Source organism: Pleurodeles waltl, chromosome 8 (genome assembly GCF_031143425.1).
Source record: "Pleurodeles waltl isolate 20211129_DDA chromosome 8, aPleWal1.hap1.20221129, whole genome shotgun sequence".
Taxonomy (NCBI): Eukaryota; Metazoa; Chordata; class Amphibia; order Caudata; family Salamandridae; genus Pleurodeles; species Pleurodeles waltl.
The window spans coordinates 1,248,815,939-1,248,832,641 of record NC_090447.1 but is presented as its reverse complement, the minus strand read 5'-3'; the positions used below and the strand labels follow the sequence as shown (position 1 = coordinate 1,248,832,641).

At 43.8% G+C, this 16,703-nt stretch overlaps 1 protein-coding gene across 2 annotated transcripts in view; it reads left to right on the top strand.

Annotated features, from left to right (window-relative positions):
* The window catches only part of PDS5B (PDS5 cohesin associated factor B), an 813,886-nt gene that overhangs the window by 41,453 nt on the left and 755,730 nt on the right, over positions 1-16,703 (top strand). For both annotated transcript variants that reach the window (XM_069205557.1, XM_069205556.1), the window contains exon 3: positions 8,878-9,081. In XM_069205557.1, coding sequence (XP_069061658.1) covers positions 8,878-9,081 — 204 coding nt within the window. The remainder of the gene's footprint in view (positions 1-8,877; positions 9,082-16,703) is intronic.

Genomic DNA, 16,703 nt, shown 5'->3' with positions numbered 1-16,703 from the left:
TTGAAGTGGGGTAAACTTCAAATAGTGGTTTGAAGGGCAGACGTTCCCCTTTCAACCCAACCCTGTCTGCCAGGAACCCTGTTGAGGGTTATCAATCCATTGTGTGAGGGCAGGCCACTGGCCTTTGAAGTGTAAGAGAGTCCCTCCACCCTTCCTGCTTGGGGAAACCCATCTGTATGCAGGTGAATGCAGATGAAGCTGAGTGTCTTGTGTTTATGGCTGTCTGGGTGAAATACACAAGTGGAGCTGTCAACCAGCACAGACCAGATGTGGATTGGAGACAGGCTGTAAGGCACAGATGGCAGTAGGTGCAGGGAAATGCCTACTTTCTGAAAGCAGGATTTATTAAATAACGTAAAATCCAGCTTAACCAGTAAGTAGGATTACTTATTACCATACCAAATATGACAAGCCTATTCTTCTCAGATCATAAATTACCACCTAAAAGCATATAAGGGGATCTCTAGTGCTGGCCTATGAGAGGAGCAGGCTTCACAGTTGTGAAAAACTACCATGAACTGTAAAACCTAAATGTATGGAAGAAAAGGGGAATTTCAATGCTTGGCAAGTAGTTGAAGTGGCATTGAAACTGCACACACACATGGCAGACCTGAGACATGATTCAGGGGCTACTTTTGTGGGTGGCACAGTCAATGCTGCAGGCCCACTAGTATCATTTAATTTACATGCCCTATGCACATCTAGTACACTTTACTAGGGACTTACAAGTAACTGAAATATGTCCTTTGGGTATGAGCCAATGTTACCATGTTTAGGGAGAGAGCACAAGCACTTTAGCTCTGGTCAGCAGTGGTAAAGTGTTCAGAGTCCTAAAACCAACAAAAAGGATAACCGAACAATGGAGGAGTCAGGCAAAAAATTGGGGGAAGACTACCCAGAGGCTGTCAGGTCTAACACTACCGAAGTGACCTGTTGGTGCTGCTTTGGACCTTGCCCCATACTGACCTTAACCCCAGAAGAACAGTCCTGTAAGTCGTTAAGTGGCTGGATGGCAGTGTATGTTTTTCCCCCATAGGATAACATTATTGCTCCAGAAATTGCACTGTCAACATTTGAAACGTATCAAAATTAATATTGCAAAAAGTACCTGATTCTGATAATCTTGGTATCTAAGGGCCATATGTACGAACACATTTTCCCATAGACACAGAATGGGCAAAACTGCTTGCTAAATCTGGCCCTAAATTCATATAAAAATAAGTGTTACTTTTATAAATTGGTATCGGATTTCTTTGAGTGTTTGACTTCCTTACTGGCTCTGTGTGCGCATTAAATGATCAACACTGTCCTCTAATATGTCTAATGTCTGGCCCACATCACCACAAAAGAGAACTTTTAGGGGTATTATTTTAACCCCTGTCAGCCAATAAGGGTCGTCCTGGACTATATGCATAGTGTCTCTTTCCATTGGTACACTACATAGATAGCCAGCTTCCTACAATAAGGTGCAAGCCTCTCTAGTGTATGAAAAACAAAATTTCCTCTGTGCCTGATGTGTAATTAGCTTAAGCAACAAAGCTTCCCCATTTAAAAAAATTCAGCCCTTCTTAAGGGGGGGGGGGGGGAGGGAATGGCTAACTGAATAGATACTATTGTGTTCCCATCTAAGATAATTGTCTTTATTTCATTAACCTTTGTGCCTTTGTATCTGGTTTGCTGAAGACAATTTAGGCTTTCAAAAGCAAGCTGTTGTGTTAAATATTATAACCAACTAGAGGACAGCACAATGTGCCTAGGAACAAAATTTACCTCAGACATCTTTACCAAAAATAAATCCCATTGTTAAGGCCACATTTGAGATTCAACATATAAATTAAATTAAAGACTTGCTATGTGAATATCTGGTCAATGCTCATGTAAAGTGAATAAGTCGGACAACTGGACAACATAATCAGAACCAAACAATAAAAAATATTTATACTTGTATGCATGAAAATTCTGTTGTTTTAGTGTAGGGGTCTCCAACCTTTTTTGTAGTGAGAGCTAATTCTGATCAGTGAAAATCATCATGAGCTACTGCAGGCTAAACAACTTGCGTATTGTTACCCGAGACCAACACGCCCAGCTTCATTGACTTTAATCCCAATGTCCATAGAGCTAGATACAGTTGCTTGAACAAAATACTTTGACTAGGGGTCTGACAAGCAGCCATGTGTGTCAATGAGAGCGTGACCTCTGGGGAAGTATGAACATCTGTGTGTAGGAATTGGATATATGTGTATGGGTAACTGAGAGCCTTTGTCGTATGTACTTCTGGCACAGACATACCTTTCGCCATATGTGGCACCGTTTCATATATAACACAAACATGCAACCATTTTTTAAATGGGAGGAATTTAAAGTGCAAAAACGTTCATAATGTGGAACATTGTTCTGCACTTAAAATGTATCCCAATTAAAAATTCTCTCATTTAAAATGTCTACTTTTTCAGTTATAAATATGGATCAGGGAGGGGCGTGGCAAACAAGATGGCCGACCGGACGGGCTAGGCGAGTGCTCCTGGCCCAGCTTCTAAATCTTACACTACCCTGCCGTCCTGGATTGAGGCGAAAATGCCAGAAACAAGCCACAGAGCCCCTCCCTCACCCTGCACCCTGGTAACTGCGCAAGCTGTGGACGCCTGGGCCTGGAAGACCACTTGGTGAGGCCTAGTGGACGTGAATGGTGCAGCGGGGGCAGGAGGAGAGGCCCAGCAGAGGGACAGATGCGGAGAGCGATGCCGCTGTGGAAGCGAAGGTCGCCCGATATGGAGTTTGGCCCCTGAGGGGGCATACCATGGTCTGGTGAAGCATCGTGCTGAACTAGGAGGAGGGCCCAGAGGGCTCTGGGAGGTGACTGAAGCCCTGTAATTGGGCTGGTTGCATTGGACGCGGTCACCCTACATTTCCCCCCTCTCCTCTTCCCCTCCCCCGCCAATTGCCAAAGCACTGGTGGATGGCCATTTGAGCAACCAGCTGAACAGGAAAGCACCTGGGGAGGTGCCAGAGACTGGACCCCCGGAGTGGGCTGCGCTGGGTGCTCTGTCTGGGCCTGCTTCGGTGAAATTGCATCCTCGGCGGCTGCGACACAGTGAAGCGCGACTAGCAGTGCCCTGTGGGATCCGCAGAGGCTGGTGCTGGGGACCTTGTGCAATATGGACAAAGCATACTAGGATGGACCAATATACAGCTCAGAGTGCAGGAGGGAGCTTGCATAAAGACTCAACTGGACCCATGTATAAGGGCGGTGAGCCCACCGGAGCACAGATCCTTGAAGCCATTGAGGCGTCCGGTCAGGTGGTGCAGATGCAAATTGCTGCTATGGGGGTATACGTTAACTTATTGAGAGCGAATTTGAGGGTGGTGGCAGAACGTTCGGTGGCCACTGAGCAACAAGTGACTTGCATGCAGGCGGACATAGACACACTGAAGGCCACAGTGGCCACCCTTGAAGCTAAAACGCGCAGACTGGAGGCAAGGGCTGAAGATGGGCAGGGGAGAGCGAGGGGATGTAACTTACAAGTAGTGGGCTTTGCGGAGGGGGAAGGCCCCAGAGGCCTCCCTAGAGGGCTGGATCAAAAAGTCTATGCCCACTTCCCCCCTATCGCCGGTGTTCATGGTTGAGTAGGCACACACAGCCCTAAACCACTCCCCCCACCGCTGCCGGGAGCTCCCCCTAGAATGAATATTGCCAAGATTATCAACTATATGGACTGAGACATTATCTTACAGGAAGTGCGAAAACACTGTGACCCTACCTTTGAGTATCACACTAAACGCTTCTTTCCTGACTACACTAGAGTGGTACAGCTCCAAAGACAATTGTACATAGGTGTCTAACAAAAATTGAAAGAATTGGGCTACACCAATATGCTACTATACCCAGCCAAGTTGAAGGTCCTTCATGCGGGCCGCTCACATTTTTTCCAGGTGTCTGAAGCCGTCTGAGAATGATTGGAACATAGAGGAGATGAGAGGCCCCCGTGAACTCGACACAGAGGGAGCCTCAGGGGGGGGACCAGAGGGAAGGTGACCCGCAGACCACTGTGCTCTGGAATAACAGGCACGCCGCTCCAGCTGAGGAGACAGGGTAACGGTGTGCCCGGATGGCACCCTGAGTCTGGAATGGAAGAGACAGGAGCGTGAGGAGGCCAGACTGTTGGTGAAAGCCGTAACTTCAGACAATAACTAATATGGAATGAATTCACCAAGTAGTGACGGGAAACAAGACTCATTAAAGTTGGAGCACGTACATCTCTCTCACTCTAGAGCAGCATGACATGCGCTCCAGACCCCTTATGAAATAGATGAGCTTCAAGGTAGCATGTGTGCCACTTGCGTACTCCATTAACACGCATGGTAGATATATAAAACCAGTGCTAAAAACACAAATGCAGCAGGGCAGGACAAGAAAAAAATAAAAATTTCCTTATGCAAAACGTGAAAAAAACTTGATATATACTTCAACTATATACATAAAATAAAGAATGCTTATTTTGAATCTAAATAAATGGCAACAATTACTGTAGGTAAGACCATGCACATGAAATAAGGATTTTGGTTTCTGGTAAAGATGTGAAAATTAAACAGTTAATTTGTAATGTTGATATCTCTTAGTACGGAATGTTCTTAAATGCTTTTGACCAAGTGTCTCCATTCCTGATATTCATTTAGTCCAAACTGTTGAAATGGACATGGCCTGCCCATTTACATTCCCTTACTGATTGCATTGTTGTCCAGTCACTGCCCAAGAGTTATCGAACACTTGTTTTATAATATGCCAACAAATCCCTTTCACAGGACTGTCCATACATTCTAATATCTAATCTTCAACTGAATGAGCTGCCAGGTTGGTAAATTGAATTCTATTTCTGCATTGGAAGATTTGCTCTTTCACTCTCTCGGTTGCATCTCCAGTGTCCACTTGTCCACAGGACACCACAGCGTCATGGCCTTTTTTGGGGGGGGAATTGCAGTTTGTGAGAGATTTTAGCTGCATTTTCACATGATGGTGTTTGAAGAATTGTGACTGAATGATAAGCACACGTGTACTACAGTTGGCACATTTGAAATGCCCTACTACTGGTGGTAAATTCCATGATGTACTTAAAGTGGGCAAAAGAATTATAGGCAACATAGATCTGACAATTGTGTGATTATTAGTGCCATTCTTAAAAGCAAACATGGGTTTATTTGTGCACTCAGTTGTGTCATCTATTAAAGGTCAGGTTTTATTATTTTGTTGATCCAGTTCCTGAAATGATTGTATGTGCTGACAAACACTGATCAGTCTGTTTTTTTTTTTTTTTACATCTGGGTGTTATTAAGTGTTCACAAGGAAATAACAGAGCACTATTGATTGAGAGGTTCAGCAGTTATGTGGAACGCCCCTCTCAGAGTCTAGAGAGCAAAATGTCAGATTTAAGGAGATAATCCCTCTTCAGTCTTTTTAAAGACATAACCGATTGGCATAAGTAAAATTCATATGGCATTGGACTCTACAAAATATACCAGTGTAGGAGCACCACCTTTACAATTAAACATTCTTCGCTGGTGTAAAACTGTTTGGGAATGTAATGAAATTGCTGGCATCTCATTCTAATCAGGCCTATTCTTGACATTAATGGACTGCTCATTGCTGTCCTGTTGGTGTGGGGCTATATGCAGGTGCGTGGAATGTGGTCATTGACTCTGCTGTCCTGGCTGAATGATGGTTTTACTGACATGTGGTCTATGTAATAATAACTATGATAATGCCTGTAGCAGTGGAGGTATGCTTCATTAATATCCATGGCCTGGGGCTTATTAAAAATGCTCTGGAGATAGCTCCCTTAGCTGCTGTCTCTATATCCTTAATATCCTTAATTCTTGCACTTTTAAAATAGAGTACATGTTGATTCCATAGTTATGTCCTTTAAGTTTGTCCTTGAAATGTTGTCCCAGTCTCGATGTACTTGCTATTTGAGAATTTGGCCTAGTAGTACCTCTTCACCTGATAACAATCTAGAGACAGGCGGGGAAGATGAGAAAAGTATATGGGAACATTTTCAATATCCTGTAGAAGGGTTGGAGGCACCCTCTACCAACAAAATGTAAAATCTGTAAAGAAATGGATGAAAAACACTTGTAGTGTGTAAAGAAGACTCCCTTTCTAAGGTTGTGTGTCAAGTTTGTTTCCTGCAGTGTTTTCAGAGGGAGGATGTCCTGTGGAACAAATGTTTCTGAGTTGGAGTGTAATCTATTCCAGCTGGGATGTGGCCCAGGGCCTCCTTTTTTATTTCTCGGTTCCAGAAGCAGGCCCTTATTGGCAGCTTTTTGGATCTTGCTTTGGTGCTTGCTTGTAACCAAAATAGAGTTGCTGCCCTCTATTTTGTTTGTCACTGTTTGGGCCAGTATGAAGAATTCAGTAATCCAGAGGTTTTTTCTAGGATTGGTGGATGTTGTTAGATTTGACTCTAGGGATCTTCTCGTCTGCCTCAGCCCCCTTTTACCATTTGCAACCATTCATTAGACCTTTCACACATCACTTTCTTAAACTCTTAAGGTCCACCACCCTCATTCCAAGGACTGCATGGCCACATTGCTTACATTTAAGTTGTTCACTTTGTTTGCAATAAATGTAGCAAGATTCTCTCAGTCCTTCAGTAGAGTCCTTTTTAATGGATTATCTACACTTCTCATTTTGATTCCTTTAGGGCGGTGTCTTGTTGGCCAGTTAAGGGATGCAAGTATGATTAAAAGAAATAAGCAGGGGACTAGAAGCTGGTTTGGTCAAAATAGAAACAGATGGCCTCTTATGCTTCTTTTAAAAAAAAAAAAATTGTTAGGACTCCCATTTTGCCTCTTGGGTCTCTTCATATGATTTCTTGGACAAGTGTCTTTCTCTTAATTTTCAAGGATGATGGCGATACAACTCTGATGTACATTGACAGAGTGCCATTGTAGGTGTGTTGTGGCAAACAATTAGGAAATAATCATCATTAAACATGGATCAAGGATGAGCAGCCCACTCTCTGCCTGCCCTTACCCTACAATCTTGTGTGTCATAGTTGCACTAGACGTTTCAAAATTGGGGTTGGGTTTAATCTAACTTACACCCTCCCCTTCTCAATGGTTACAGGTTAACTGCTGGCATTTTCCAGTAGGTACAATATTATGTTAAAGGTTGACATGAATAACTAGGGTAAGGGCTAGGGATATCAAGTGTATAAATCCAAGCCTTTAGTCTGTGTGGGCCTCTTTCTTTCATTACCATCAGTAACCTGCTGTGTAATGCTCTAACCTAGTGGTTCCCAACCTTTTGACTTCTGTGGACCCCAACTTTATCAGTACCGGAACCCGGGGACGTCCACTAAATCATTATTGGAATCCAGCCCCCCTCTCCCCCGCACTAAGTCATTACTGAAAGCTGGGGACTTAATCTGTTAATATTATTACATTTTCTAAGCAGTCACGGACCCGCTGAGGAGGCTTCGCGGACCGCCAGGGGTCCCCAGACCACAGGTTGGGAACCATTGCTCTACCCCCTCCTCAGTTCCCACTAAACAAATATAATCAAGGGATGGATAGTATGAAACCACGCATTGTGGCAGAATCCTGTTTTGGGCACTAGTCTGAAAGATCGTTTGTTCTCAAAGTTCCTATGTCTGGGGTCCAGGCTAAGGCCTGTGTTGGTTCTCTCTGTAATCTGCTGCTAGGATTTGTCACTCACTGCCCCCTACGCAGGTGCAGCCAGCACCTGTGAGTGTGCTGTGCCAGTGCATGGGTGCCTTCGAGCACTGTACCAATAGTGAAGCCACTTGTCATGCTTTTTGCCAAGTTTATCTTCTCAAAGCAATTCAACCTCCAGTGCTGAGTTTTCTCCTTTGTTGTAGAAGGCTACTCTTACCATACGTTTTGCCTTCTGAAGGGCATTCATGCACATAAGGTTATGGCTGAGGCAGTGTTAAAGACTTTGTTAGCCTTATATCATAGTTTGCGAGACATGATTTGTAATGCTGCCATCAGGGCTTGTCTTAAGTATGTACACAAGTTTATGATAATGTTGGATTGAGTCGTTTCTCAGTTTGTTCAAGCAATGCGCAAGAATAATTTTAACTAGGCCATTGTGCTACTCTGATACCTGCTGCCCTCATAAGATTTGTTCAAGTGCTTTTATCAATCTTCATTTTGTCTGGATTGGGAATGGCTGGGGGACTTGAGTAGCAAGCATACTGTTGTGTTTTAACTACTGGACATTTCGTCCTTCACTTCACATGCCCCGTCCATTAGTGGCAGTAAAAAAAAACTGAAATTTAGAGAAAACCGATTGTTTGTGCATCATGGTGGGAGTTAGAATGATGGTTGGGATATGAGTGGATTGGGACAATGCACAAATTGCAACTGGAATGGGCTATCACATTTCAGTACCCTCCTGTGACTGGAGCACGCATTATTAGTGTGTAGGATGGAACCGCTATAAGAAAAGGACAGGTGTACCCATGACGAGTAACCTGTATTTGCAGCTTAATTACGCCTACATTAGTTTCACCTACAGTTGAATTCAGTAGTCACTCACATAGGGCAATTTGTTTCAAGCCTACCGCTGGAGAATTAAAAACAGTTGACCCATTTTATTATATTTCACTTTACTGTTTTTTTCTCTACCCCTAGAGCATTAACCTATGAAAGGGTTTTACATATTTGGGATAGCTGCCTACTGAAAAGGCTGGGCAGTCCGGTCTTAGGTCCAGTACAATATGTATATATATAATAATATCCATGCATCTCCAAAAATAATGATTGCAAGCAGCCTGCAGTGATTGTGATTTGTTTACACTACATAGTACATATTTAAAAGTATTTGTCTGATTTTTCTCTCAATGTTTTATATTACAGATGGTTGTTAAAACCTTCATGGATATGGATCAGGATTCAGAGGAAGAAAAGGAGCTGTATCTGAATCTTGCTTTGCATCTTGCATCTGATTTTTTTCTCAAGCACCCAGATAAAGATGTGCGTCTTCTAGTGGCCTGTTGCCTGGCTGACATTTTCAGGATCTATGCCCCTGAAGCTCCATATACGTCCCCAGACAAACTGAAGGTAACCTAATTATTACGTGGTAATTTTCGAGTGATTGCCAATCCAACAGTCTTTGTCTTGTTCACATTCTCTTAATAGAGAGTGCCTTTCTTGCACCTTAATTGCAAATCTGACACATCCTAATGACACTGACATTTATATGAAGGCAGAAAATCCCAACTTAGTTTGCACATGGATATTTTATTATTCTGCGCATATATTATGTTTAAATGTATATAGGAAATCACCCATTTTTGGTCTCAAAAAAAGAACTAAGGACTTCGTCCATTCCTGGATCATCACTCTCTAAATTTCTTCCTTCAGAAGGACAAGTTCAGAATGCTTACCCTGGCCCAAGCCCTGTCTGCTCGAGGCCAAGAGACGTATGATAGCACTAAACATGAATGATCCAAACTACCACATTCCCTTCCTGCAATCCCATAGACGTTACGTTTCAGATAGGCCACAAGCACTTTCAGTGCTCCCCTTTGGCCTTACCAGTGCACCTCGGGTCTTCACAAATGTGATGGTGATGGTGTTGGTCGCGACTCATCTGCAGAGGTTGGGAATAAGTCATCCCATACCTCAACGACTGGGCCCCAAAGGCAGACTTGACCAAAACAGTCATAAGCCACACCCAGATGATATTCCACTTGTTGACCTCATTGGCTTTCTCCATCAACGTGCCCATGTCACACCAGACACCTTCTCAATGGCTTCCTTTTATTCGATCCATCCTGAACATGTCGCCTAGCTCAGCAAGTCCAGGACATTCTGGCTATGTTCCCAGTATTTCAGCCTTTTATCTGTGTGTCATTGAGAGCTGTTATAAGGCTTCTAGGCCTCTTGGTCTCCTTCATCCTGCTAGTAGATCACGCCAGGTGGCACATATGTGCTTTACTGTGGGATCCGAAGTCTCTGTGGGCTTGGCACTAAGACAGCCTTTCAGATGATAAAGGAGACTGTGAAAGACCCACAGTGGTGGATGTTTTACTGCAGTTGGAATGAGTACAGAATCCCTTTCCCTATCGTGCCCAGAGCTAACTGTTGTGGCGGATGCATTATTGCTGGGCCGAGAAGATCACCTGGGAAAGCGGAGATCAGAGGATTCTGGTCTCTGGCAGAGGCTTGCCTCTACATCTTGATGGAGTTGCAAGCGATTGACTTGGCACTGAAGTAGCTCCTCTTCGCCATCAAATGAATGGTTACAGCTACTCAAGGACAACACAACTGCTATATGGTATTATAACAAGTAGGGTGGCATGGGGTTATGGGTTCTGTGCCAGAAAGCTCTGCACCCCTGGAAGTGGCTGAACATTTAAGACATACCTCTGGTGGCCCAGCACCTAGCAGGGTCTTTAAAAGCCAAGGTGGGTGAATTCAGCCAACTTTGCCTAGTGGATCACGAATGGCAGTTACACTTGGAAGTGGCACAGGCATCTTCTGGCAGTGGGGATAACCCTGGTTCGATCATTTTACCGCTGCAGAGAATATGCAGTGTCAAAGATTTTACACTTTGGAGCTCCCAATGGAGTTTTCCTTCTGAGACCTCTTTCAGCATCATTGGGGTGTGGGACACATGTACCCCTTCCAGTCCCTTTCTTTTCTGCTCAGAGAACTCAAGATAGAGATTTTGCGTACTACTTTGTAGCACAGCACCAATGGCACATTTTTTGTCAGAAGAATGTAGATGTATAACCATTTTTTTTTTTTTTTTAAACATATTTATTTATATATAAATAGCTACCCAGGTTACGTATCATAAAATGGACATAAATTGTATAAACTAAATATACACATTAACAAATAGAAGGCATAATTCAATGATGTGTAGATTCAGATGTGTACAGAGTGAGACTATGTATAGGGACCAATCTTACTGCAATAACATTATCACCCATAAGGATACAGAAAACCACTAAAAAAGACATTACCTTATAAAATAAGGAAACAACTAAGGCCTTTCAGTATTTTCCAAAAATTATCAAACTACACAAATAAATATTGATCCGCTTAGAAAAATATTCAAAAGAAAAATACATCAATAAACCTGAACAGAAAATACTGCCTACTAGTTAAGAAGCAACCTTTATAGCCCACCAACAAAACAAAATACCTTAGCCGGACTGAGAGAACGAAGGCTGCTAGACTTCACTGTGTCAATTAAATGAGAAACTACCATTCTCCAATTAACAAAGGACAATTCAAGCAGTCACATTTATCATCAGAGCCCCAAGATAAGGGATAAATGTCTGATATGGAGAAACAATGACAGTCAAGCAATATATAAAGTACCATACTACCCACAGAGAGCAAATAATACCAAATAAAGTCATAAATTGTGCTTAATTACATTATATAACTGAAAAGACCAGCACTCGACCAGCATGTTACACTACTGTAATCCACAGAGAACCACTGACAAAAATTAAGTAAAGTGGTAAAAGGCAACATGTTCATAAATCAAATAATAAAAGTTTTTTGGTATTACGTGTGCCTGGCTACATGTAATAGCAAAAGAAATCTGTACTTTAGCAACATATTGAACAAATGAAATTCCCATATTGACTGCAAATAATAACAAACAAAGGTAAAGTGCCAAACGAATACCTGTTAAGAACGTTTTTTGTGCCCACGTGACGTGTGTGTATGTATTTTTTTAATAGATAATATTCAAACAAAGTTCCCAAAAGGAAAGCAGCTCGGAGCGCTCACGGGTTTCACAGTCCATTCATTTTGATTACAGTAGCAGATGCATTTCGGCATTGTAGTGTGCCTTTCTCAATGCTAATCCAGCAAGTAACATCACATGATGTGCTTTTAAATCATGCCTGCCTTTCTCCCATTGGAGTTTCATTGATGTCGACATATTCAGCATTTCAGTGTCGTCATTTTAAAGGCATACCATTATTAGGAAATGTGATTGTCTCGAATGTTAAACTTGCAGTCATAAAACAAAAGGTCTTCTCCCCTCGTATCCGCACTTGCCTTTTTATCCATACACACCCGACAGCACTGAGAAAGGCCCGAACTGCCAGGCCAGGTCCTCCCTGGACTGGAAACTAGCATCCTGGGACCAGTTTCAGGGTATCATCCTTTATCAGCCAGACTAGCTTGAATCCAGTGGCACAGTGAGCACAGGACCCTTGTCTGGGCATACCCTTCCCACTTACGGCAACTTTAGCAACACAAAAGGATGATGGATGGAGTGCTGAACAATGCAAACCCATGGGGAACAGGGTCAAGACTGATTTTCATATGGCTGGGTCCAAACGGGAATGGCATGACAAGCAAAAACACGGATGGATTCAACCTGGATCTGTGACTGGGGGTGAATGTTTGATTTCCGTCCATCATCTGTTGTTTTTGCATCTGAAAGATAATTATGCCCCCCCGCCATGCACCATTTTCCCCCCCCTCAAAAATGTTATTGCAAATATTTCAAAGCTGTTGTGTGCTTTAATAAGCGGGGTAATTAATTAGCGGTGCATGGTGAGGGCACGAGTTATAGTTAAATGAAATATAGGCAGCACCACTGCACATCGAAGCAGGTCTGTGTGACTAAAAATGGATTGTCACATAAGAGCAATCAGGTTGGGTTATTCACAGCAAATCTGACAATTTTACTTTGGATTCGCCTACAAAGGTTTTGCACTTTGGGTCATTATTTCGTTTGGCTCCAGCAACCCACTTGGGGCAAAATGAAAAAATTGCAGGACCACCACAACCAGCATGCACTGCTCACTTGAGAGGCCCACTGGGGCGGACTAGTATTTAAAGAGACTAATCAGGTGCCTGTAATTAGACAAGCTGAAGCCATGCCGGTCTTTTCAGTAAGAAAGAGATGCCTGGAACACCTCCAGCACTGGCTGCACCTACGAGGGTGAAACACTTTTATATTTTTCTCTGCTGAAGAAAGGATTGACCTTGAAACACGTGTCCAGAGATGATTTTATAACTTAAGGCCTGGAATAATGAAACTTCTTAAAGAATTCACTGTGAGTTGCTGGCTTTGCTTTTTCTTCCCGTTTATATAACCTGTTGGGAGTGCGCTTTCACATGAGGACAACTTCGTTTTTGATAATTAACCGGCCTGTCCAGCCGGGAAGGCAGCACCACTGCACATCGAAGCAGGTCTGTGTGACTAAAAATGGATTGTCACATAAGAGCAATCAGGTTTGGTTATTCACAGCAAATCTGACAATTTTACTTTGGATTCGCCTACAAAGGTTTTGCACTTTGGGTCATTATTTCATTTGGCTCCAGCAACCCACTTGGGGCAAAATGAAAAAATTGCAGGACCACCACAACCAGCATGCACTGCTCACTTGAGAGGCCCACTGGGGCGGACTAGTATTTAAAGAGACTAATCAGGTGCCTGTAATTAGACAAGCTGAAGCCATGCCGGTCTTTTCAGTAAGAAAGAGATGCCTGGAACACCTCCAGCACTGGCTGCACCTACGAGGGTGAAACACTTTTATATTTTTCTCTGCTGAAGAAAGGATTGACCTTGAAACACGTGTCCAGAGATGATTTTATAACTTAAGGCCTGGAATAATGAAACTTCTTAAAGAATTCACTGTGAGTTGCTGGCTTTGCTTTTTCTTCCCGTTTATATAACCTGTTGGGAGTGCGCTTTCTCATGAGGACAACTTCGTTTTTGATATATATATATATATATATATATATATGTTCGATGGCATGTGTAGTTGCAGATACACATGCTGTGCACAGTCCGCCATCTGGTGTTGGGCTCGGAGTGTTACAAGTTGTTTTTCTTCGAAGAAGTCTTTTCGAGTCACGAGACCGAGGGACTCCTCCCATTTCGACTCCATTGCGCATGGGCGTTGACTCCATTTTAGATTGTTTTTTTTCCGCCATCGGGTTCGGACATGTTCCTTTTCGCTCCGTGTTTCGGGTCGGAAAGTTAGTTAGAATCTCGGAAAAAATCGTCGGTATTGTTTGCGTTCGGTATCGGGTTAGTTAGAACAAATCGACACCGAATTTTGAAGAGCTCCGGTGGCCCTTCGGGGTTTTTTCGATCCCCCGTCGGGGCCTGGTCGGCCCGGCCACGTGCGACTTCAAGGCTGATGGAACGGACCCCATTCCGCTTCTGCCCAAAATGCCATAACAAGTATCCGTATACGGATCAGCATCTGGTCTGTAACTTGTGCTTGTCCCCCGAGCACAAGGAGGATACTTGTGAAGCCTGTCGAGCGTTTCGGTCTAGGAAGACGCTGAGAGACCGAAGAGCCAGGAGACTACAAATGGCGTCCACGCCGACAGGTCAAGAACGTTTCGAGGAGGAAGAAGAAGCTTTCTCCATCCGCGAGTCGGATTCTGAAGAACTAGACGCCGAAGAAACACACCAAACCGTGAGTAAGACGTCGAAAATCAAGACTCGCGAGAAGTCCACAAAAGCCCAGGGCACGCCACCACCAACAGGCCATGGCTTAACCCGAAAACTAGGTGACCGATCCAAGGCACCGAAAAAGGGCATGCTGGTGTCGAAGTCATCCGACTCCGGTCGAGATACCCCCACACAGCAACCTCGGAGCCGAGACAGCGGCTCCGAGAAACTTCGGCATAGAGACAGCGGCACCGAAGAATTTCGGCACCGAGACACCACGCCGAAAACAAAGAAGGTTTCTTCGGAGCCTAAAAAGACTTCCGAAAAGATTTCGGTTCCGAAACATCCAGCCTCGGAGCCGAAAACTAGTTCCTATACAGAGGAACAAGGATTAACCTCCCAATTACATAGATTTGGAGAGGAGCGGTAGAGCCTGACTACACGCAAAGAAGGCTTCATATTCATGAGGACACAGGGAAGATAACCACTCTTCCCCCAATCAAAATAAAAAGTAAACTTGCCTTTCAACAAAAGGACAAGCAACCACAGGCAAAAGTGGCAAGAAAAACAACCCGCCACCGTCTCCACCACCATCAACACATGCATCACCAGCAACAACTCCACCACTGATGCACTCACCAGCTCATACTACAATGAGTCAGGATGATCCCGATGCATGGGACCTTTATGATGCTCCAGTGTCTGACAACAGCCCAGACTCCTATCCCCACAAAACCGTCACCACCTGAGGACAGTACATCCTACACACAGGTGGTCGCAAGGGCAGCCGAATTTCACAACGTCACCTTACATTCTGAACCAATTGAGGATGACTTTCTGTTTAACACCCTATCCTCCACCCATAGCCAGTACCAAAGCCTTCCCATGCTCCCAGGAATGCTAAAACATTCAAAGCAAATATTTCAGGATCCAGTTAAAGGCAGAGCCATAACTCCAAGGGTGGAGAAAAGCCACCGCCAACAGATCCAATCTATATTACAACACAACTAACACCAGACTCAGTAGTTGTCGGGGCAGCTCGTAAGAGAGCCAACTCTCATACCTCAGGAGACGCACCACCTCCAGACAAAGAGAGCCGCAAATTTGATGCTGCGGGAAGAAGGGTTGCAGCACAAGCAGCAAATCAATGGCGTATTGGCAATTCACAAGCACTTTTGGCAAGATACGACAGAGCTCATTGGGATGAAATGCAACATTTCATCGAACACTTACCCAAGGAGTTCCAAAAAAGGGCGCAACAGGTGGTAGAAGAGGGACAAAGTATCTCAAATAATCAGATACGGTCTTCCATGGATGCAGCAGATACAGCTGCAAGGACAATAAACACTGCAATCACGATACGAAGGCACGTATGGCTGCGCACTTCAGGGTTCAAGCCGGAAATCCAACAAGCTGTGCTCAATATGCCATTTAATGAACAGCAATTGTTTGGGCCGGAGGTTGACACTGCCATTGAGAAACTCAAAAAAGACACCGATACAGCCAAAGCCATGGGCGCACTCTACTCCCCGCAGAGCAGAGGCACATTTCGGAAAACACCTTTTAGGGGAGGGTTTCGAGGTCAACCCACAGAAACCACAACCTCACAAACAAGGCCTACTTACCAGGGTCAATATCAGAGGGGAGGTTTTCGGGGACAATCTAGAGGGGGCCAATTCCCAAGAAATCGAGGAAAATTCCAAGGCCCCAAAACTCCTCAAAATAAACAGTGACTCACAAGTCACACAACCCCATCACATAACACCTGTGGGGGGGAAGACGAAGCCAATTTTACAAACTTTGGGAGGAAATAACAACAGACACCTGGGTCTTAGCAATTATCCAGCATGGTTATTGCATAGAATTTCACCAATTCCCTCCAAACGTCCCACCGAAAACACACAATATGTAAAAACAACATATAGATCTTCTAGGACTAGAAGTTCAAGCATTGCTACAAAAGGACGCAATAGAATTAGTGCCAAATCTACAAAAAAACACAGGAGTTTACTCACTGTACTTTCTAATACCCAAAAAGGACAAAACTCTGAGACCAATACTAGATCGCAGAACACTAAATACCTACATCAAATCAGACCACTTTCACATGGTCACGTTACAAGACGTAATCCCACTGCTCAAACAGCAAGATTACATGACAACATTAGACCTAAAAGATGCGTATTTCCATATACCAATACATCCTTTACACAGGAAATACCTAAGGTTCGTATTCCAAGGAATACATTACCAATTCAAAGTGTTGCCATTCGGAATAACAACTGCGCCAAGA